Source organism: Trichoderma asperellum, chromosome 4 (genome assembly GCF_020647865.1).
Source record: "Trichoderma asperellum chromosome 4, complete sequence".
NCBI classification, from domain to species: Eukaryota; Fungi; Ascomycota; class Sordariomycetes; order Hypocreales; family Hypocreaceae; genus Trichoderma; species Trichoderma asperellum.
This window is the reverse complement of record NC_089418.1, coordinates 4372537-4390042: the sequence shown is the minus strand read 5'-3', so window position 1 is coordinate 4390042 and position 17506 is coordinate 4372537. Positions and strand designations below refer to the sequence as shown.

Sequence of the window (17506 nt, the reverse complement as noted above, 5' to 3'; positions counted from 1 at the left end):
CCGCCACGTTTGCTGCTGGATGGCTTGCGTGCTGAGCACCTCTTATAGTACCATTTTTCTGGTATGTAAATTTTTTTTTATTCTGTTTGGAAATATTCTAGAAAATTGCACAAAGAAAATTTGATATCAACTATTACCTAGGTATGTAGCGTTTTACAGAAAGAAGAAGCCTTCTTCAAATTCCAGTCGGATATACGCCTTGTTGCGCTCTGTGGTGTCGCTGCTTCACCGCCCGCCATCCGGAGTAACACAAATTCCGCTTAGATGAAGCTCCAGAGCTGCTATTGGTAGCTGCGGAGGTCCAGGGGTCATCCTTGTCGTCGATGCACCTCGACCATTGCGGCCAGCACCGCTGTCGCATTGACATCCCGCACCTCAGGCGGTCGACAATGCGAAGGACAGAGACGACCCGGTTGCCATGGAACAGCAGACCTCGACTTCAACGGTAACAGGTGAGACGAGCATTTGCGAAGAAGAGCTCTGAATCTCACGGTCAACTAACTGCATTGCTCTATAATACACGCAGTCGAGTACTTCGATCCCCACGATGTTTACAAGCTCCTGGCCCCAGGGCTAGTCCCCCGCCTGCCCCTTCATAACCTGCATTGGCAGTCTCACTCCGGACCGCTTCGATCAATCGATACGCTGCACGTTGAGCTGGTTCGAGGAAGCCTTGAAATCCCGGAAGCCACGTTATCCCCCAAAGCGCGACGGTCTGGCAGTGTCTCGAGAGGTGAGGATGTCCTGCGGTCACGTAGCGTTAGTGTCTCTACGGACTCGGGCAGAGCTCCGCCATCTCTTCGCTCAAAAGCAAGCGGCAATCTACGACGACATCAGATTCCAGGACTTCGCCGAACGCCATACCTCAAGCTACTGCTAGTTCGATGCGACGACAACGACTCTTACAAGAATTCGGTGCGAGCCGAGGTCCGAGAATGGATCAAGAACCATACTTCGCCTGCGACTTCTTCGAAGAAAGGGAGTGGCCAAGAGAACCATGATGCGTTCGAGTGGCTTATTGTTCATGTTGTCATCCCTAATACCGCAGCGTCGACTCAGCCCAGAAGTAGTGGGAAAACGGACAGCACGGAGAAGATTACTACATCGAGATGGCGGACAGGGACAACTCCCCTATTAGAGAAGCTCCGATCCGATTTCAACACAACAAACAAGGGCGCTCCAGATCGCGTTACGCAGATTAGAATCGGTATTAATGATGTGCCATATGACCTTTTACCTAGAGTGGTTCCAGCAGTGCCATCAGGCTACACTGAAACGGAGCAGGATGCCGAAAATGCCTGGAATGATTTAATAGGGAAAATCAAAAGTCAAATTCTGACCTCCTTCGACATGCGAGTGACCCAGTACGAGGAAGATATTCGGGAAAAGGATGCTCAACGAACTCTTCCCGGCTGGAACTTTTGCACATTCTTCATTCTCAAGGAAGGACTGGCGAGAGGCTTTGAGAGCGTTGGTCTTGTCGAAGATGCGTTAGTAGGGTATGATGAACTCAACGTTGGGCTGGATACTGTTATACATGAGCAGCTTGAGACAGGCTCGCCGGAGAAACACGGTGGTGAGATGGCGGCTTTTACGGAAGAGCTCAGGGATATTGCAGAGCGAGCATTGGAAACTGCTACGAAGGATAGTAGCGACGAAGAAGGCGGTGATACCGAGTCGAACGCGGCAGGACCGCGGTTTGGAGAGATTGCCATCAGTTCCACAACAAAGGCATATCGAGACATGATTCTTGCGAACAAGGTATCCGTCTTCGATTTTAGATGTTACATCTTTTCTCGCCAGATTGCCTTGCTTCTGAGACTGGGAAATGCGCTGTCATCCAAGGAGGAACTAATTGCGATGCTTAAAACCCAACAAAAGGATATTCTCTATGGCGAGGCACCACTAGCAATGCCGCCGCCAAATCAAAAAGACGAACCGGAGAATCTCATAACTTTTGCGGACATATGCCAGAGGACGTTGCAGTTTATTCCCTCAGTTTCGCAGATATTGCGACAAGATATCATTGTGGGATTGACAGCCAACAAAACGCCGAGCAAGAAAGCACCAAAGTTGAGCCCCCAAGCGGAAGAGACGATAGATAACATGGTGGCTTCGTTTGCCTTTTCTGTCGCTCAGCAAATCCTTGCCCAGACCTCTACAAAAGCACTTCCAATCCCGCCATCTTCGCTGTCTTATGGAGATGGACTCGAGCCAAAATCTTCTATCCCAGAACCAAAGACGATGATACATCCAGCCCGGAATTCGTCGCTCTCTCCAAGGTCAGGGATACCACCACCTCCACTCAGCCCAGGTTTCTTTCCAGGGCCTGGTAGACAGTTACCTGCCGGAGGCGATGCAAAGGGCCCGAATGGTTTTCTTAAAACCGGCTTGGAGGATTTGGCTGCTCGACGAGCTGAGTTATACTTGCTGTCTAGAAGCATCCTCTCGAGTCTCGGCAAGAAACGGAGCTGGAGTGATGGTTGGAATGAAGCTCCTTTGGTCAGGGGAATTGGCATTGATGACATGGAAGATGTCAATTTGGATGAAGATACCCATGATGGTGAATCCGAAGCCACTTCTTCATCAAAGGGCGCCTACTTTCCGCTGATGTCTGGTATTGACAATACGGTGCTGCGGACTGCAGTCGACAACAAGGATGATTTCTACCGGCTGTTTGAGATCCTTACAGATAAAGCCATGCGCCACTATACCGTGGCCAACCATGATCATGCAGTTCACTCAAGCATGGCAGATTTGGCAGTGTTGAAAGTTCATTTGAAAGACTACAAGGCCGCTTCGTCTTATTTCTCTCTCACTACACCTTTTTTCGGAGAAAGCGGCTGGAGCTTGCTTGAGCTGTCAATGCTTATTATGTACTGCCAGTGCTTGGATGAGGTGAATCCAAAAGGCGAGCATGTTGGCGTGGCCTTGAAACTCTTGACTAAATACTGTTCTGCGGAGAAAGAGCGACTACAGAAAAAATCCGGCTTCCTTAGTTTCCCAAAAGATAAGGGTTATCCTGATGCGTGGCCAGTCACTGGTATAGTAGAAAAGCTTACAAAACTGGCCAAATCGTTATCCAAGGAAGTCAAGGTTCCCTTTGAGAGCTTCTTCACCGACGTGGAGATTAGCGGATGCCCAGAGTATGAGGATAACCAAGATGGCTGCGCTCTGAATGTTAACATCAGGAGCTTACTGCCAGAAGAGATCTCTTTTGACACCGCAAAATTGCGAATTACGTCTGTTGACGAGGGGCCAAGCAGAGAGCGCATGTTTGAAGCGGCAGCTGGTTCAACTATAACGCTGAAACCCGGAAAGAATAGGATACGAGTGGACTGTAAAGTAAGTTGATCCAGTCATTTATAGCATGATGCGCAAAGTGCTAACAACTTTTCTTCTTCTTTCAGTCTGTGGCCGCGGGACGTTATAAGATAGATCGAATAGTCCTTTCGTCGACAAACATCATGTTGCACTTTGAGCGTGATGTAAACGCCTCTACATCCAGCGCAACAGATATTTTGAAAAATTCCGATGTTATGCTATTCCAGCGTTCCAGCACATTTGATGTCCTCATGTCAGCAACCAAACAAACGTCTCTGGACAAGAACAATTCCATTGACCTGGCCATACATACGGGATGGAACTCTATCAAGAATTGCGAGATCCGGGTGAAGCCAGCGACTGGAGGTCTACGATTCTTAACAACCGAAGCAACAATTCTAGACTCTGGGGTGGACTTTGCCAAACCACCTGAAGCTGGCGTATTTTGCTTCGATGCAATTGCTGCCAACAGTGTGGTGATTGTACGATTCCCATATTCTGTCGAGCAAGACGTTGCAGATGTTTTGGCCAAAATCGAAGCTACATATGTAACGGAGGCGGATGATACGTTTCGACTGGCCAAATCCTTATCAGTGCCTGTCGCTTTGGCAGTTGGCGTTAATGTTCAAGATGTTTTCAAGCACCAAGCACTTTTCTCTCGGTTTAATATTTCTACAGCATCCGTCAGCCCGCTGCGATTATACAGCAGCGAGCTGTTGAGTTCAGATCTCTTCGAATCTACGTCTGGCGTTCCTCCTGCAAACCCCGTTCTCATATTCCCCAAGCAACCCGCAAGTTTATTGTTCAAGGTAAAGAGGAAAGAAGGGGCGAAGCCGAACAATAAGGGTGGTAGGACCATGTACCTTAAGCTTGATTACAGCTTACTAGAAGTTGAGATGGAGGAGCTGATGAGGCTCTCTCTAATGACAGCTTTTGAAGGAAGCCCCCTGGCTCAGTATTCTAAGCTTGTTATTTCAACAGTTTGGGGCGAGTTCAAAAGCAAGTTGTTACCACGAGACTTTGAGCAAGCTACTATCAAGGGAGAGATGACAACCGAAAGCTTGAAGGCTGTAGCATGGGAGAAACACTTTGCTGGAATCGGCGGAGCTCCAGGGGCCAGCGAGCATGCGGCCGAACAACTCTCAATATTTGTTCGAACTTGGCAAAAGGACAATAGCCGTCTTGTCATAGCAGCAAGCGGCACAGTCGACCAGTCATCGATTCTCATTCCGGTAGAGATCCCAGCTCTACCAGTTCTCCACACGGCAGACATCCATCTGCAGAGCCTCATCCCCAGCCCCGTACCCAGCAACACCAGTGGGGGCCTCCCAACAGTGTGTACGAATCAGATGCTCCCAGCCACTCTACATCTCAAGTGGACGCGGATCTGGGACAACGACTCATCAGTGCGTGACGACCAAGAGTTTAGCTATGAGGTCACGGCGCCGGCGGATACATGGCTTCTGGGTGGACGCAGAAAAGGCCATTTTGTGATCCCGGGACCTTCAGCGTCATCGCCGGCGGAGACCATGACGTCAACGCCGGAGACTGAGGCTGAGATTCCATTGATCATGATTCCTCTGCGCGAAGGCTGGCTCCCCTATCCGCTTATCGAGATCAGAGAGGTCGTCAACGCAGACGGGGATAGTGGTGGTGGTCAGGCCACTATGGCTCAGGGATGCGAGGTGGACTTGAGGAATCTGGGCGAGACGGTGCGGGTGGTAGGGGATAGGAGCGGCATGACGGTGAGCCTTGACGCGAGCGGCCCTGGAGGGGGCCCGTTGGTGTTTGAGAGCGAACGGTTGGCTGGGTTCAAGGGGAAAATCGTCGAGTGAGTGCCATCATAGACTTGGGTGATCTTTTCTTTCTTACACCAGAGATACAACATACGCAAGGTTCTGAGCTTGGTTGGCATGGAGGTTATTTGATTAGAGTTACAAGGTTTGGCGAGGGTTGCCCGTTGCTAATAGTAGATACGTTGACCGTATTTTCCGTCTTGTGTATGCGGTAATGTCATACTGTAGAATTAAGAAAGCACAGAAAGCAAGCATAACCAAGTTTATGACGGCCGTTTTGAGGGTGCTAAAGTTCCGATCATCCGTTTGGCTCGGCCATCGGTTATTACAGGCGGTATCGATTCAGTTAATGATCTTCATTGGCAAGGTTTCGAACCAATTGCTAGAGTAAAGCTCGGCAACGCAGGGATGTTATAGTAGGAAGTACACAGGTACAGTAGCATATGTGAGAAGTTGGCGTTATAAGCAAGGGTCCTAACCAAGTGATGGTATGTGGTGTGACTATTCAATTCGGTCCATGTTCTTGTTAAACCAATCCATGTAAAAGAAGCACAACCAACGGTTTTTGCGTCAGCTGTGGACATGAAATGACGACCAGGCTCAGGCTATCTGTTTGGTCCCTCTTACTGTACATCTTAGCTTACCTTGGGTCCCGAAACGTTCACCATGTCGATCAGTTCCGTTTCTGGGCTGCTGCTTTTGCTTTGCCCCCACCCTTGTTATGTACCCATTGAGATGGGCGTATGTAGTGCTCGATTAAGGTAGTGGGCTCTACAGTATGTACGAAGTATCATGTGTAATGTGCACATGCTAATGCAGTTCTACATACCGGACAAGGTCAGGGCTGGCTAGAGAGTGAAGGAGAAGCTACTAATTACGTTACATGATGGCGGGCACGCAGGCAAGCAGCCGGCTGTGCTCCATAATAGCTTTTTTGTGCTAGGGGAAAAGAATGGTGAGCTCCTGAAAGGCAAAAAGGATGGAAGAGCAGGAAGAAAGTATAAGCAGCTTCGTGTGGGGAAAAGCCAAGGCGGAAAAAAGAAGAAAAAAGAAGAAAAACATCGTTCCCTACCTAGTTTGTCGAATCTGCCTGGATATACCTACTGGACACACACCCCTTACTCATTTTTTGGGGGGTTGAGGGCCGTATGCCCTATGTTCAAGTCCTGTGTACAAGTCATATATGTAAGGGAGTTGAACCGAGCTCGGAGATTGGGCTACAAGTTGCATCGGCAGTGCAAGTGTAAGTGGAAAGTGTCTGGTGCGCATTGTGTATGTACATGCTGCATATGCGTGGCGTTGCGTATCCATGCGGTATATGCAGCAGGAATGGCTTGTGATTGTGGCTATAGCGTTTTGGCCGTGAATAGGCAGTATTGTATGTAGTTTAGGTATGTTTATTGCATGGATGTAATCTACCTGATGCGGTGATTCTCACTGTAGCTCATGAAGGATCACTCCCAAGTTGTCTATCTATGTACAAGGGAACCCCATGACATGCATCAGAGGCACCTCACGCAACATCAAGCAGCCAAGCTTCACACACACGCACACACACACACACACATATACATACAATCCTTCACACTGTCTCAAAGTACAGAGTACAGTTGTTTGCGACGCTAGAGTATACAGTACCCGTGCAAACTGTGGCCCTTTTTTATTTTTATTTTTATTTTTATTTCTATTATAATTTTATTTTCTTTTTTTTTTTTTTTTTTTTTTTACCATTGCGCCACTGGGCAGGGATTGCGGCCCCCCTCACTTTCGCTTCTTCAGACACACACACACACACACACACGCAGCGTCGCATGCAGGACTCGAGTGCAGAATCGGTGACACACACGACAAAAGTGAAAAGACAGTGGGATGTGAAGAATCCGATGTGCGATGTACAACCGGCTGGGTGGTTTATGGTGTAGCGCATGAAAAAAGAGAGAGAGGCACGAGGAGATGTGACTTTCTGACAAACACCAATCTTTGACTATAATTCTCAACAACAGCCTTTTCCACTTACTTGCGAGTACATACACACATACAGCAGTGCATACAGCAGTTGGGCCATCTTGAAACGAACCACCACCAGAATTGGACATGATTAGCCATCTGCTCCTCCCTTTCCAGCAGCAACCCAAAACCTGCATATATCGGCTTTTCTGCTACCGCACCCGGTACACAGCTCCAGCGTCTTCCGGTTGTGAGAAGGAAACCAGCCAGTGGTAGCTGTACACTAATATAGCCCCCCCGCATTTACACAGCACTATCAGGTCCCCTGTTCAGGCAGTACAGCAGGTAAGGTTAGTAGGCAGCTCAGCTCTCAGCAGCAGCAGCAGCAGCAGACTCGCAATTTACGTAGCAGCTTCCTCTACAGCAGGTCCCGAGACCCCCAACCGAACCCAACCATTTTTTTTTATTTAACGCTGCTGGTCCCTGTTTTTTTTTTCTTCAGCAAGTACTTACAAGCAGTAGTATCTTACAAGGCAAAGTGTCTAATACAAATCTTTCCATTGCCGAAACCCCTCACACCCAATCAACCTTCACACACAAAGAGAGACATCAAAAAGGGAGGCAAAACAACAAGAAGAACGAAACGACGTCATCCTCGTAACATTGTATTCCCTCTACTGCTTCCCCATCGTCGTCACAGTAAGGGGGGGGGGTCCCGCCCGCCTTGCCCTGCGCCTCAGATCTTCACGGCCAGCGGCAAAAACGCCACCAAGCCAACCAAAACCCGGTAATAGAACGAAAGAGAAAAAGCAAGAAATTATACAGAAATCGACCACCATGTAAAAAAAGCGCTGCGTGCGTCATAATCCAGGCGTCGGAGTCAGCTCCGACACCCCAGCCAGTCATTGCTTCCAAGCAAAAAAAAAAAAAAAGGCACCCCGACGACGACGACCCTGGATGCTACTCACCAGCGGGAAAAGAAGTCCCTTGTTTCAGCTCCCCCCCCCCCCCCCAGCCCTGCTGCATGTTTCGATACCCCTACTTCTTTTTTTTTTTCTTTTTCTTTTTTTCGTGTGTATGTAGACTATATGCCGGCAGTGGGCAGAAATCTGCATGCTACTACTACCTATTAGTACCTCACAATTACCGGTGCCGCGCTGTATCAGACAGGTACTGTACCTAACAAAGTGCACGTCCATCCATCCATCCATCTATCCATGCCTGCTCGGCAGAGAATCGAACACATCACATTATGCGCCGGCTCTGTGGCCAGTGCTTTAGCTCCCCCTGGCTGATGGCCACAAAGACACAGACGGACGAACAAGATCAAGGCACTCGAATACTGACATGTCACAGCACCAAATACACGTAGCGTGGTAGCCTCCCCTTTCAATGCTTCTCGTATACTTGTACATGCGCCGTCCAGCTGAATCCATTTTGCCTCGCTCTAGGGCGAAAAGACTATTTGCGACACCAAAACCCCCCTTGTCTGCTTTAACCCCCTCCCCTCGTGTCGTGCCAAACTGACGACATAAGCTCCGTAAGAGCCTCTTGCTTATCCTCGGTGGCAAACGCCATGACATCAGTTTCCGCTGCCTCAGCTTTGGAATTGCCGCAGCGAGCTCCCGTCCGTGTAATTGCAAAGTGTATTGGGTCTTGTCCATTGTTGTTATTGTACAGTTTACTCCATCAAGGCGCCCATCGCCCATCCCCTGCAACAAGACCCCGTAGTCGATACGAAAAGAGCAGAAGCATGTAGTGTGAATAGCTCTGTTTTCTTGACCGTGGACACAAAACAAAATCTGCCGAGTTGTAGAAAAAAAAAAGTATTCGAGCCTAAGACCTTATTTCCCTCTGTACAATAATTCAGGTACATGTTCTTCATTTTGAAAATTTTTGATGGTTTTTTTTTTTCGCTGCCAATTCCCCTTCCCTTCTTCCCTTTCCTAAGACCTTCCCAGAATCCGTCTACGCTGCTCCATGCAAAACAAAATCACAGACCCCTTGAGCAGGATCCACTCCTTGAACGCCCGATATATATGATCTCCCAGTCCCAACGAGATGAGAGCTTGTAAATTGTAAAAGAAAGAAAAAAGAACAAGATGAAAACAAGACGAGATGGTTATAAGAAAAAAAAAAAGACAAACCATTGTAGTAAATAACGAAAGAAAAATTCGCAAATAAGACGCCCCATACAATGACGAGATCGAGATGCTGCCATAAAGGTTTTGGCGCTCATAAACGTTGCTCAGAATCCCCACGTTTCAAGGATAATGTACAGTAAATGTCGCTTCTGCGAGAACATGGTGTGCTCGTGACAAGAAGAATAAGAATATAAAAAAGTAAAAAGAAGCATGTGGATCGTGGCGGCAAAATGCAAAAAGAAAAAATTGATCTTCAAAGTCTGGGTATCATGAGCCCCTCTCCTTTTCTTTCTTTAAAAAGGGGGGCTCGGAGCGGCGCCTTTAAAAAAATCCAATGCTCCAAATAAAATAACTGAAGCGCCACGGTCTCTTCGTGGCGCGATGAATGGAAGTAGCCCAAATTTTTTTGTTTTTCCTTTAGGGAAAGACTGTCGACATCTGTCTTGTCGATATAAGTAGCTGTTGATTTGAGATGATGTTTTCTGCGTTGATGTGTTTCGAGTGCCGACTAATCCAAGCAGAGGACCAGTAGGTCCGGCTTGACTAGAGCCACGTGTAGATGATATGTAGTTGTAATAGAGGATAGCTTATTTCTTTCCTCGGCTGCCCGTCGCGGTGATCTTGCTGGTGCTCATCAAATCACCAATGTACTTTTGAAGAAATTTGTTGTTGTTGTCGAGCTTGTCGTGCTCCTCCCGTACCGCTTCGATACGGTTGAAGATTGTGAGGAGCGATTCTTGCAAAGCTTTGGCATGCCTGCAGCCCGCATTGGTTAGTGTCATGTCCTGGGTGCGCGAGTTGTCTAGCTTGGTATGCACTCACTTTCTTAGCTCCTCGCGCGCCTCCTCACCCATCTTGTTAATATCCTCGTTTGTCCTTCGAGGGCTCATGGGTCGAACGATTTCCGGTTCAAATTGCGCGCTATTGCGAGGACCAGGGCGAGTGGGAATGGGTTGGTGGATAACAGACTCGTTCTGATCGGAGGGAGTTGTGGACGCAGACGAGTCTGAGCGCTCGATTGGGTAGGCGTGGCGGGTAGTGCCAGCAGAGTGGTTATCGTGTTCGTCGGACATTGTGTATAGGCTGAGGTGAAAGGAAATTATATAAAAGAAAGACAAAAAGACTGTGTGCGATGTACGAGTGTTGGAGGCAGTCCAAGTCTGTTCTGTGACTCTTGTCGTCTAGTAAGTCTGTAGTCTGCTTGGCAATGAGCCTTTTTTTTTTTTCTCTCTTCTCCCTTGGCTGCTGTCTTGCTGCCTTCAATCTTATAATGCTCAACACAAATGCAAGTAGAGGATAGTCAAGCTGGTGAGGAGCTATTGCTACCACGTGTATGCGAGAATAAAAGGAACCAAAGGCGGAGAGAAAAGAAGGCGAAACAGAAGAGCGTAGAAGCAAAGCGGCGAAATCAAGCTGCAAAGAAAACAAGCTTCAATCAGCCGAGGCGGCAGGGTGAGGTGGTGCAAGGTTCTGAAAAAGGGCCGGGATGCCGGAGAAGAAGGTTTGTCGGTATTAACTCGTGTTTGGTGTTCGTGCGAACTCCTCGTGACAGTCAGACGGGCCCCTCGTTTACTCGGCGGCTCAGTCAGCGTGGAGTTGCGTCGATGCGTTGGCGAGAAGGGAAGGGAAGATTAGGCAACGCCGAGTGGCTACGCTGTCTCGGGGTCTTGTTGTGTCTTGTATTGTATTGGACGATGAAGGAGGGTGGGAAGAGGCAAGCGAAGCTGGCGAGGCAGAAAATGCAGCGTTGACGGATGACGAGAAAATCGGGTTCGTGCGCAGAGATGGGCCTGCGTGGAGAAATGATTCAGGAAGCCGTGGCCTTTTTAGCGGTCAGCCCCCCCCGAAGGACAAGGTGATGATGATCTGCTATAGCGTCGGGCGATGGCACCAGTAGAGCTCTGTGTCTCCTTGGGCTGGGGGTCCTTTTTGCCAGTGTGTCAGGCTGAGAGGTGAGGGCAGATCTCCGAGCTATCGCTAGTTAATTAGCTGCGACCCAGTGTGGGCTTTGTATCAACTCTTACCCGATTGCTCGACCGGCCTGGCTTATTAGTTGGTTGACGATCCGCCAAAGCGCTTGTGAGCCAGCTCGCGAATCGAGGGGAGAAGCTAGAAGGTAGAGAAGCAGAATCAAAGTTGGCACTAGCAATCAAGGGTTTTTTTCTTTTGCTTTTTCTTCTTAATTCTGAAGATCCTGCAGTAGACGCGATGCGCTTCTATTTTCCGATTCCGCTGAGACCCTTTTCGGCTCCTGCTTCTTTTGTCGGCTTGTGGGAGGTGAGAAGTGGGAAGCAGAAGGAGGAGTGAGTGGGATCAACGGTTTTGACGTTTGACGTGATGGAACTCTGCCCTCGCCCATGCACCAGTTAGTATGGCAATGCCAATATTCTGATATGCGCGTGTATCGGCAACAAGAGGGAAAAGATTCTCGGGCCCGCTCTGCTAGCTGACAGGGGCAAAACAACACACACTGTCCAGCGACGGAAGGGATCAAGAGACGAAAAAAACATCTACAGTGTCTTGACGGAGTATGTGTAGCAATGGAGGGCCCTTGGGACGGGTTTGGGAGCGAGAAAAGGGGAGTGAAGCGGCTGTGGGTGTGTTTCTGAGAGGAGATAGCACAGCTGCTGGTAGCCGTATTGCTTTGCTGCACAGTCGAGCAGCGAGTCCAGCACACAGTTCGCAGAATCGCAGTTCAGGCGGTGAATTGGATGAATTTGGGAGGGGTGGGGAGCCCACCATGACTGGGAAAAAGACGCGGACAGGGGGTCTGAAGAGCTCCGGCGACGACGGTCGAGACGAAAAGAGAGAGAGTGTTGGGCTTCCATGACCATGTCGATGGATGGGGAGGACCCTTTGCTCGAAATGAGCTAGGCCAGCAAGAGACGCTTGTACCGGATACCTTGCGCCTGTTGCTACGGCAAGCGTGCGCGCACTGACATGTACTGACGTCTTACAGCCGCGCAGCGCCGGCGTGCACATACCCCCCAAGTCGCTTTCTTGTACACCCTTCGCCAGGAAGCACCTTGTGTAGGCACTTTCTGCAGTACTACGGTACTCCGTTCGCCGCCGCCGGCTCCTCCAAGCACGTTGTAGGTGTACAGGGGCGGGATACAGGCAGACTCGCTCTGCTAATGTACGCCCCTCTCATGCCATCCATACCACGCATCACAGACACCTCGTGATGGGACGCCGACTGGAGCAAAAAGGAACAGGAAAAAATTTCACAAACAAAAGACAGCGAGGGCGTGGGGGGGTGCCAGATCAGCCTCTCCTTTCACACTTTCACAGCGGAAATCCGTTTTGACATGGATATCCCGGGCCCCTGCTCCTGGGCCCTTCTTCCTACTCCCCGCGATATGGCGATGGACGATTTGAGAAGCGCACTACCTAACCCGTAGCGCCTAGTGCTGGTTTTTTAGCACTGCTAGTGCCTCTGCTTGCAGAAGTATCACCGCAGTGCCGAGCTAGAAGGGCACATGAGGGCCCTGTAGATGCCATGGGTTTTTTTTTCTTCTCTCGCGGTCAGCCACGATAGCGCGATTATGCAGCCCGCCTAGCTTATCGAGGTGGGCTGGTGAAGACGAAGAAGTATTACCTAAGATTGTTGAAGAAGAAGGTGAAGAGAAAAAAGGGCCAGAGCTCGGCTTGGTCTGACCTGGCTTCGTAAAAGACTCGGCGCGTTTGGCTACGATATCAGTGGTAGTACAAGCAAGATTACAGGGCGAGACGCTCTGGAGCTGCTGCTATCGCCGGTACTGCCATGTGCTTGTACCGACACCAAGACATGCGACGTCGGCGCTCATAATTTTGGGAACAGAGGCGATCAATGCCAGTGACGCCATAGAAGAGACCCCTTAAGAGGTGCCAGCAAAGACGCCCACTGGACGGAGTACCTAGCACAGCACAGTACCAGGCAGTACCGCTGAGGGGTGGGCAGTATGGCACGTGTCGCGGCGGGAAGTTCTGCCTCTCACACTGTATTTTTCAGCCGAGTGTAGCGGCCTGGATACAGTTTTCCAGCGGAGATATCGCACCGTATGACGAGTACCTGCCAGTATCGGGCGGTAGTAGTAGAGAAGCTGGGCTCAGCACACCCTGGCCGCCTCCAAAACCCAATAACCCATGCCTCCATCGTCAGTGTGCCAATGTGCTTCTCCGAGTATCACCACCCTCCCCACTTATTGCTTTTTTTACAGTCAGTTTTTTTCACCTCCTGGCAGATTAGCTACCATTTATTTTGCTTTTGCTCGTGGGTCCTGCTGTCTGGAAGGTCAACCTGCGAGGACGGTTGGACAAGAAGCAGATATCCTGCCATCCATTACGAGCTTCACCAGTGATCGGCGCCCTCCTGCGACCCATCTCGCAAGCGACCTTACTCAGACCCCAGGCCAAGATGTTTCGCCTGGGAGCTTTTTGTCCTTTGCAACAGCAGCTCACGTCTCCCAATCCCGAACCCCGGCGTGATCCTGCTCGGCATGGCCTTTATTAGGTATTACAAGTAGGTATAATAATTCTAGCTACGGAAAAAGCGAGAAACGGTGTTTCCATCTGACTTGCGTCATTACTAATCTGGAAACCTCAGGGTTCGATGGCGGATAGCCCACACGAGCTCCCTGTCGCCAAATAGCTGCTGCTAGCTCTACGGCGCGCTGCTCCGTAGCGTTTGGCAAATTTTCTCTGCTCTCCGCTTTGCACGACGCGATGCTCCGTAGGAGACACCAGTCAACCGCGGCGTCGCAGCCGGCGAAGCTACAGGCAGCCTATCCCACAAAGAAGGGGGTGAGCGGAGCCGTCTCTGCCTCGAAGGGACTGACTGATGGGCGATATCGTGAGGCACCTCTGGCTCGTCGTCCGTACAAGGTGCTCGACACCCCTGCCGTCACCCGGCTCTGATGCTTCGTCCAACACGCTCGGAAACGAGCCTTGCCCGGACAGGCAATCTCCCAGAAAATGAGCTTGACGTCGGCCCCGCCTGATGTCATGGATCGTCCACCTCTGTCCAACAGAAACGCTTCAACCAGCCGCTCCACCAATCCCGCCCCAGCCGCTTTAATGGAGCGCCAAAAGTCTGCGTGACTCGCAAGCCCCTCGCAGCCGGTGCGAGGTACTCCCTACCGCCATACAGTGCGTTCTTCACCCTCTCGCACTTGGCTTCTAGCGTTACTGACCAAGCCTTCCTAGCCAGGAATAACGTCCGAAATCACGATATGCTTTGCCTTCATGCCAGAGACTCAGCTGCTCGCCCCGTCTCTATCGTGTTCGCCTCATCCGAGGGCCAAAAGTGACTGATGACAGGGCATGCCAAAGCAGCTACGAGAGAAAGGAAAGAAGAAAAAAAAACATGCACCTTGGCACCTTTGTGAACCCTTTTCTATTCTTGTTCGTCGTCTAAGCATCGTGTACGACAACACCTCATATAGCTACGGGGCACGACCACTATTTGCAACCAGATGCTCTGCCCGAGACACCTTCCCAAACCATTACCCAGAATTATGACTGGGGGGGAGGGGGGTGGTTTTGTGAAGGGCAAAGGCGAAAGCAATTAAAGAAGAAAAATTAAAAAGAGGAAGAAAACTTGTGCGGCTCTTTGATGCCTGACAGCGTACTCAATTATGCCTCGTGGGCCCCGGGCTGCCTGCCTAGCTGTCCATCATCTGGTAAACTGCTTATACCTAGTCTCTATTTTTTACTTCATGTGCATTGTGGCGTCGGCACCCATGTTATGAATATTTATTTCACGATGCTGCTGCTCTGGCCTAGTTTCATTCTTTCGCTGCTGGCCCTGTCGTTGCTATCTCGTGCTAGCCGAGGGGCATTCTCTCCTGACACACAAACGCCTGTCACGTCTCACTTCCGCGTTTATAGCCACAGCGTGCCAACCAGCATTCTACTTTACAGATCGACAAGTCTGCGAACCGCTATTTCTAGCCAATATTATGAGCCATACGATATTAATGGCATCCAATCGCTCAATCTCTCATCAAACTATGAGAGCACAAACAGCAATATCTTTGTATTTATGGCCTCTGGCGATCGGTCGTCAGTTATACACTCACCTACCACAAAATCTCAGTACAACATAGGCACACCATGACTTATTTGCTTTGTTCCTATTTCTCACCAAAAACTCAGCCCTTGTCCTCCTCCCACCTATCAAACCCTAGACTTCCCCATGACGATGAGTACCTACTTGTACACAGCTGGAGTCGTACAGACATGGCATCCTTTTCGCCGGACAGGCCTCGTGACGACAGCCAGTCAATGTTGTGGAACCACCACACCTGAGAATTCTTCGTTTCAGTGAAGCCTTTCAACCGCTCAGTGGCTTAAGTAATAGCTATTACATAGCTGTCGCCCTTCTGCGTTACACACTCGCTGGCTTACTAAGTCGTCTTCTTTCAAATGCTGCCGCGCCCATGTCCATCATAGACCGACATCTCGAAATGAATCTCATAACTTCTGTGAAACTAAATGTATAGTTGTTCAATAATCCCTGAGCCTGTTAAACTCATGGCGCGACCGCCAAGGCTGCTTCGGCACCAGCTCGCCAGAGTCCTTGTGACTCTTACCAAGTAGTACTAGTAGTGGTTGCCTCAAGATGTCAATCTTCCCGATGTCCGACCTAGTCGCCCAAGCGCAAAGTCAACAGTGTCTTTTAACGGCTCGCTTTCGTGACCCTTTAAAAGATAACGAAAAGGCCACAATTGGAAGTTTTATTCAACATTACGGCAGCGACTTGTCGACCACGACCACCTCATGGTCCGCCTCAGCCACGTACGGCCATTACTAGTTGTTAGTGGTGGCGTCTGGGATAGGCTAGGTTCAACGCCATACTACGGGCCGCTCAAATCCATCGTGTAACACAAACTTGTCGTCGGTTGGCAATTTGAGGCCACACCCTCTTGACTGCTGGAGCGCTTTTCCAGAGGCTGCGTGCATATGCCCACTGCTCTCCTATCCGCGATTGGCCTACAGGGTTGTGACACAGAGGCACGAAGCATGCACGATGATAGCAGTCACACAGTTCGGCCACCAAGGAAGGGTTACCATCAGCCAGTCAAGGGGTTCGGATGTGAAGGGGTTCTTGGCGCGTGACAATCATTGTGCTTCACAGCCGCTCGCTATGGCCCTATCTGGCAAAAAGAATGGGAAGCGAGAGAAGAAGAGGATGACACTGCCAGGATGCCCCGTCTTTTACTCCTTCCAGCCATCGCCAGCACCCTTCATCCAGTTTACACTGACTAACTGTAGCTGATGCTTCTCGACAAACGTGACAGGATCAAAGGAGCGTCTTTGGACAAATTCTTCGCCGCCAACGTCTTCTTTTGTAAGAGTCAGGCCATGGGGCTCTCGGAAGAGCAGGAACAGATACCGATGTGGTTTCGAACTTTGAATGACATATCTCATTTAGTAATTTATCCAATAATACCGTTCATACAAAGCTAAAAATGGAATAGAAGAGAAGAGAAAAGAAGGCCATTTCAGATCATAGAGACATGATTGGAGCCGGGTTATTAGCTCTCGGCAATGGAGGGACACACACCAGTGTCTACCGTATGATAGGAGCAGCTACCACAGCACAATCCACTCTCCTACATAACCACCCCTCACGATTACGGAGCCATGGAGTAGGTAAATGAATTGGCCAGAACGTAAAGAGGGGTGGATTGCAGAATGACAAGGGAAATGGGACGGTAAAAGAGATGAAGCGAGAAGTGACTTACTCATCTTTAGGACCCGGAGCAAGATACTCAGTGAGCACCGGCTTTGTCTGGGCAACGATGCCATCAGCTGAAGTTAATGGCCTCAACCCTGGCAGAACCCAATGCCGCCAAAATGCAAATTTAGGGTCGTCTGGTGTGGGTGCGTCGGGGTCGATTAGGAGCAACATATAAGATGCGTCTCCCGATGAATCCCCAGCCTATAAATGTATATGTATGCATGATAAGCCCTCAGAACTCTGGCTTTCTAGCTCAGCGCCTCATTGAGCGGTATAAACCGACTCAGATATGAAGTAAAAAACGCCAAGGATGGATTCCAAATTACGCGCAGACTTACTTCAGCCTCAAAAGACACAAATGGAGCTTGCTTAACCTCGCTCACTCGAAAAAGGTTACCCAGTTCAACATCCCGGCCCTCGAATGAGACACCCAGTCGCGTGGTTGGCTCAAACCCCCGAGGAATGAGTGCTTCCGCTGAGCCAGGCACGAGCTTGGCTTCTGCCAGGGAACTTGTCAGCACCTGAGCAAAGCTGCTGAGGGGTGTTGCCGACATGGCTCTGTTTTTTCGGCG

General features: G+C 49.9%; 4 protein-coding genes across 4 annotated transcripts; 2 read left to right on the top strand and 2 right to left on the bottom strand.

Moving 5' to 3' along the window:
- Positions 1 to 3: 3 nt before the first annotated feature.
- On the top strand, positions 4 to 5406 carry TrAFT101_007830 (uncharacterized protein). The gene is made up of 4 exons (XM_024902639.2): positions 4 to 61; positions 142 to 452; positions 527 to 3345; positions 3411 to 5406. Exons 2-4 carry the CDS (start codon positions 419 to 421, stop codon positions 5157 to 5159), a joined length of 4602 nt encoding a protein of 1533 aa, XP_024759052.2. The 5' UTR covers positions 4 to 61; positions 142 to 418; the 3' UTR covers positions 5160 to 5406.
- A 4392-nt stretch (positions 5407 to 9798) lies between these two features.
- Positions 9799 to 10284, bottom strand: TrAFT101_007829 (uncharacterized protein; the record flags this gene model as incomplete). Its single annotated transcript, XM_024905978.2, has 2 exons — positions 9799 to 9967; positions 10034 to 10284. The coding sequence occupies 2 exons, from the start codon at positions 10282 to 10284 to the stop codon at positions 9799 to 9801; spliced, it is 420 nt and encodes a 139-aa protein (XP_024759053.1).
- A 3119-nt stretch (positions 10285 to 13403) lies between these two features.
- Positions 13404 to 14693, top strand: TrAFT101_007828 (uncharacterized protein). The gene is made up of 3 exons (XM_066128158.1): positions 13404 to 13712; positions 13797 to 14338; positions 14400 to 14693. Exon 2 carries the CDS (start codon positions 13916 to 13918, stop codon positions 14105 to 14107), a length of 192 nt encoding a protein of 63 aa, XP_065984275.1. The 5' UTR covers positions 13404 to 13712; positions 13797 to 13915; the 3' UTR covers positions 14108 to 14338; positions 14400 to 14693.
- Positions 14694 to 16408: 1715 nt separating this feature from the next.
- On the bottom strand, positions 16409 to 17488 carry TrAFT101_007827 (uncharacterized protein; the record flags this gene model as incomplete). The annotated part of the gene is made up of 3 exons (XM_024905981.2): positions 16409 to 16601; positions 16939 to 17135; positions 17273 to 17488. The coding sequence occupies 3 exons, from the start codon at positions 17486 to 17488 to the stop codon at positions 16409 to 16411; spliced, it is 606 nt and encodes a 201-aa protein (XP_024759056.2).
- Between the last annotated feature and the right edge of the window lie 18 nt (positions 17489 to 17506).

Excerpts from the sequence above, each read along its gene's own strand:
- TrAFT101_007830 (XM_024902639.2), top strand. The coding sequence starts at position 419 with ATGGAACAGCAGACCTCGACTTCAACGGTAACAG. Across the intron at positions 453-526 it reads CTCGACTTCAACGGTAACAG|TCGAGTACTTCGATCCCCAC; the intron begins GTGAGACGAGCA and ends TAATACACGCAG. Across the intron at positions 3,346-3,410 it reads GGATACGAGTGGACTGTAAA|TCTGTGGCCGCGGGACGTTA; the intron begins GTAAGTTGATCC and ends TTCTTCTTTCAG.
- TrAFT101_007828 (XM_066128158.1), top strand. The coding sequence starts at position 13,916 with ATGCTCCGTAGGAGACACCAGTCAACCGCGGCGTCGCAGCCGGCGAAG.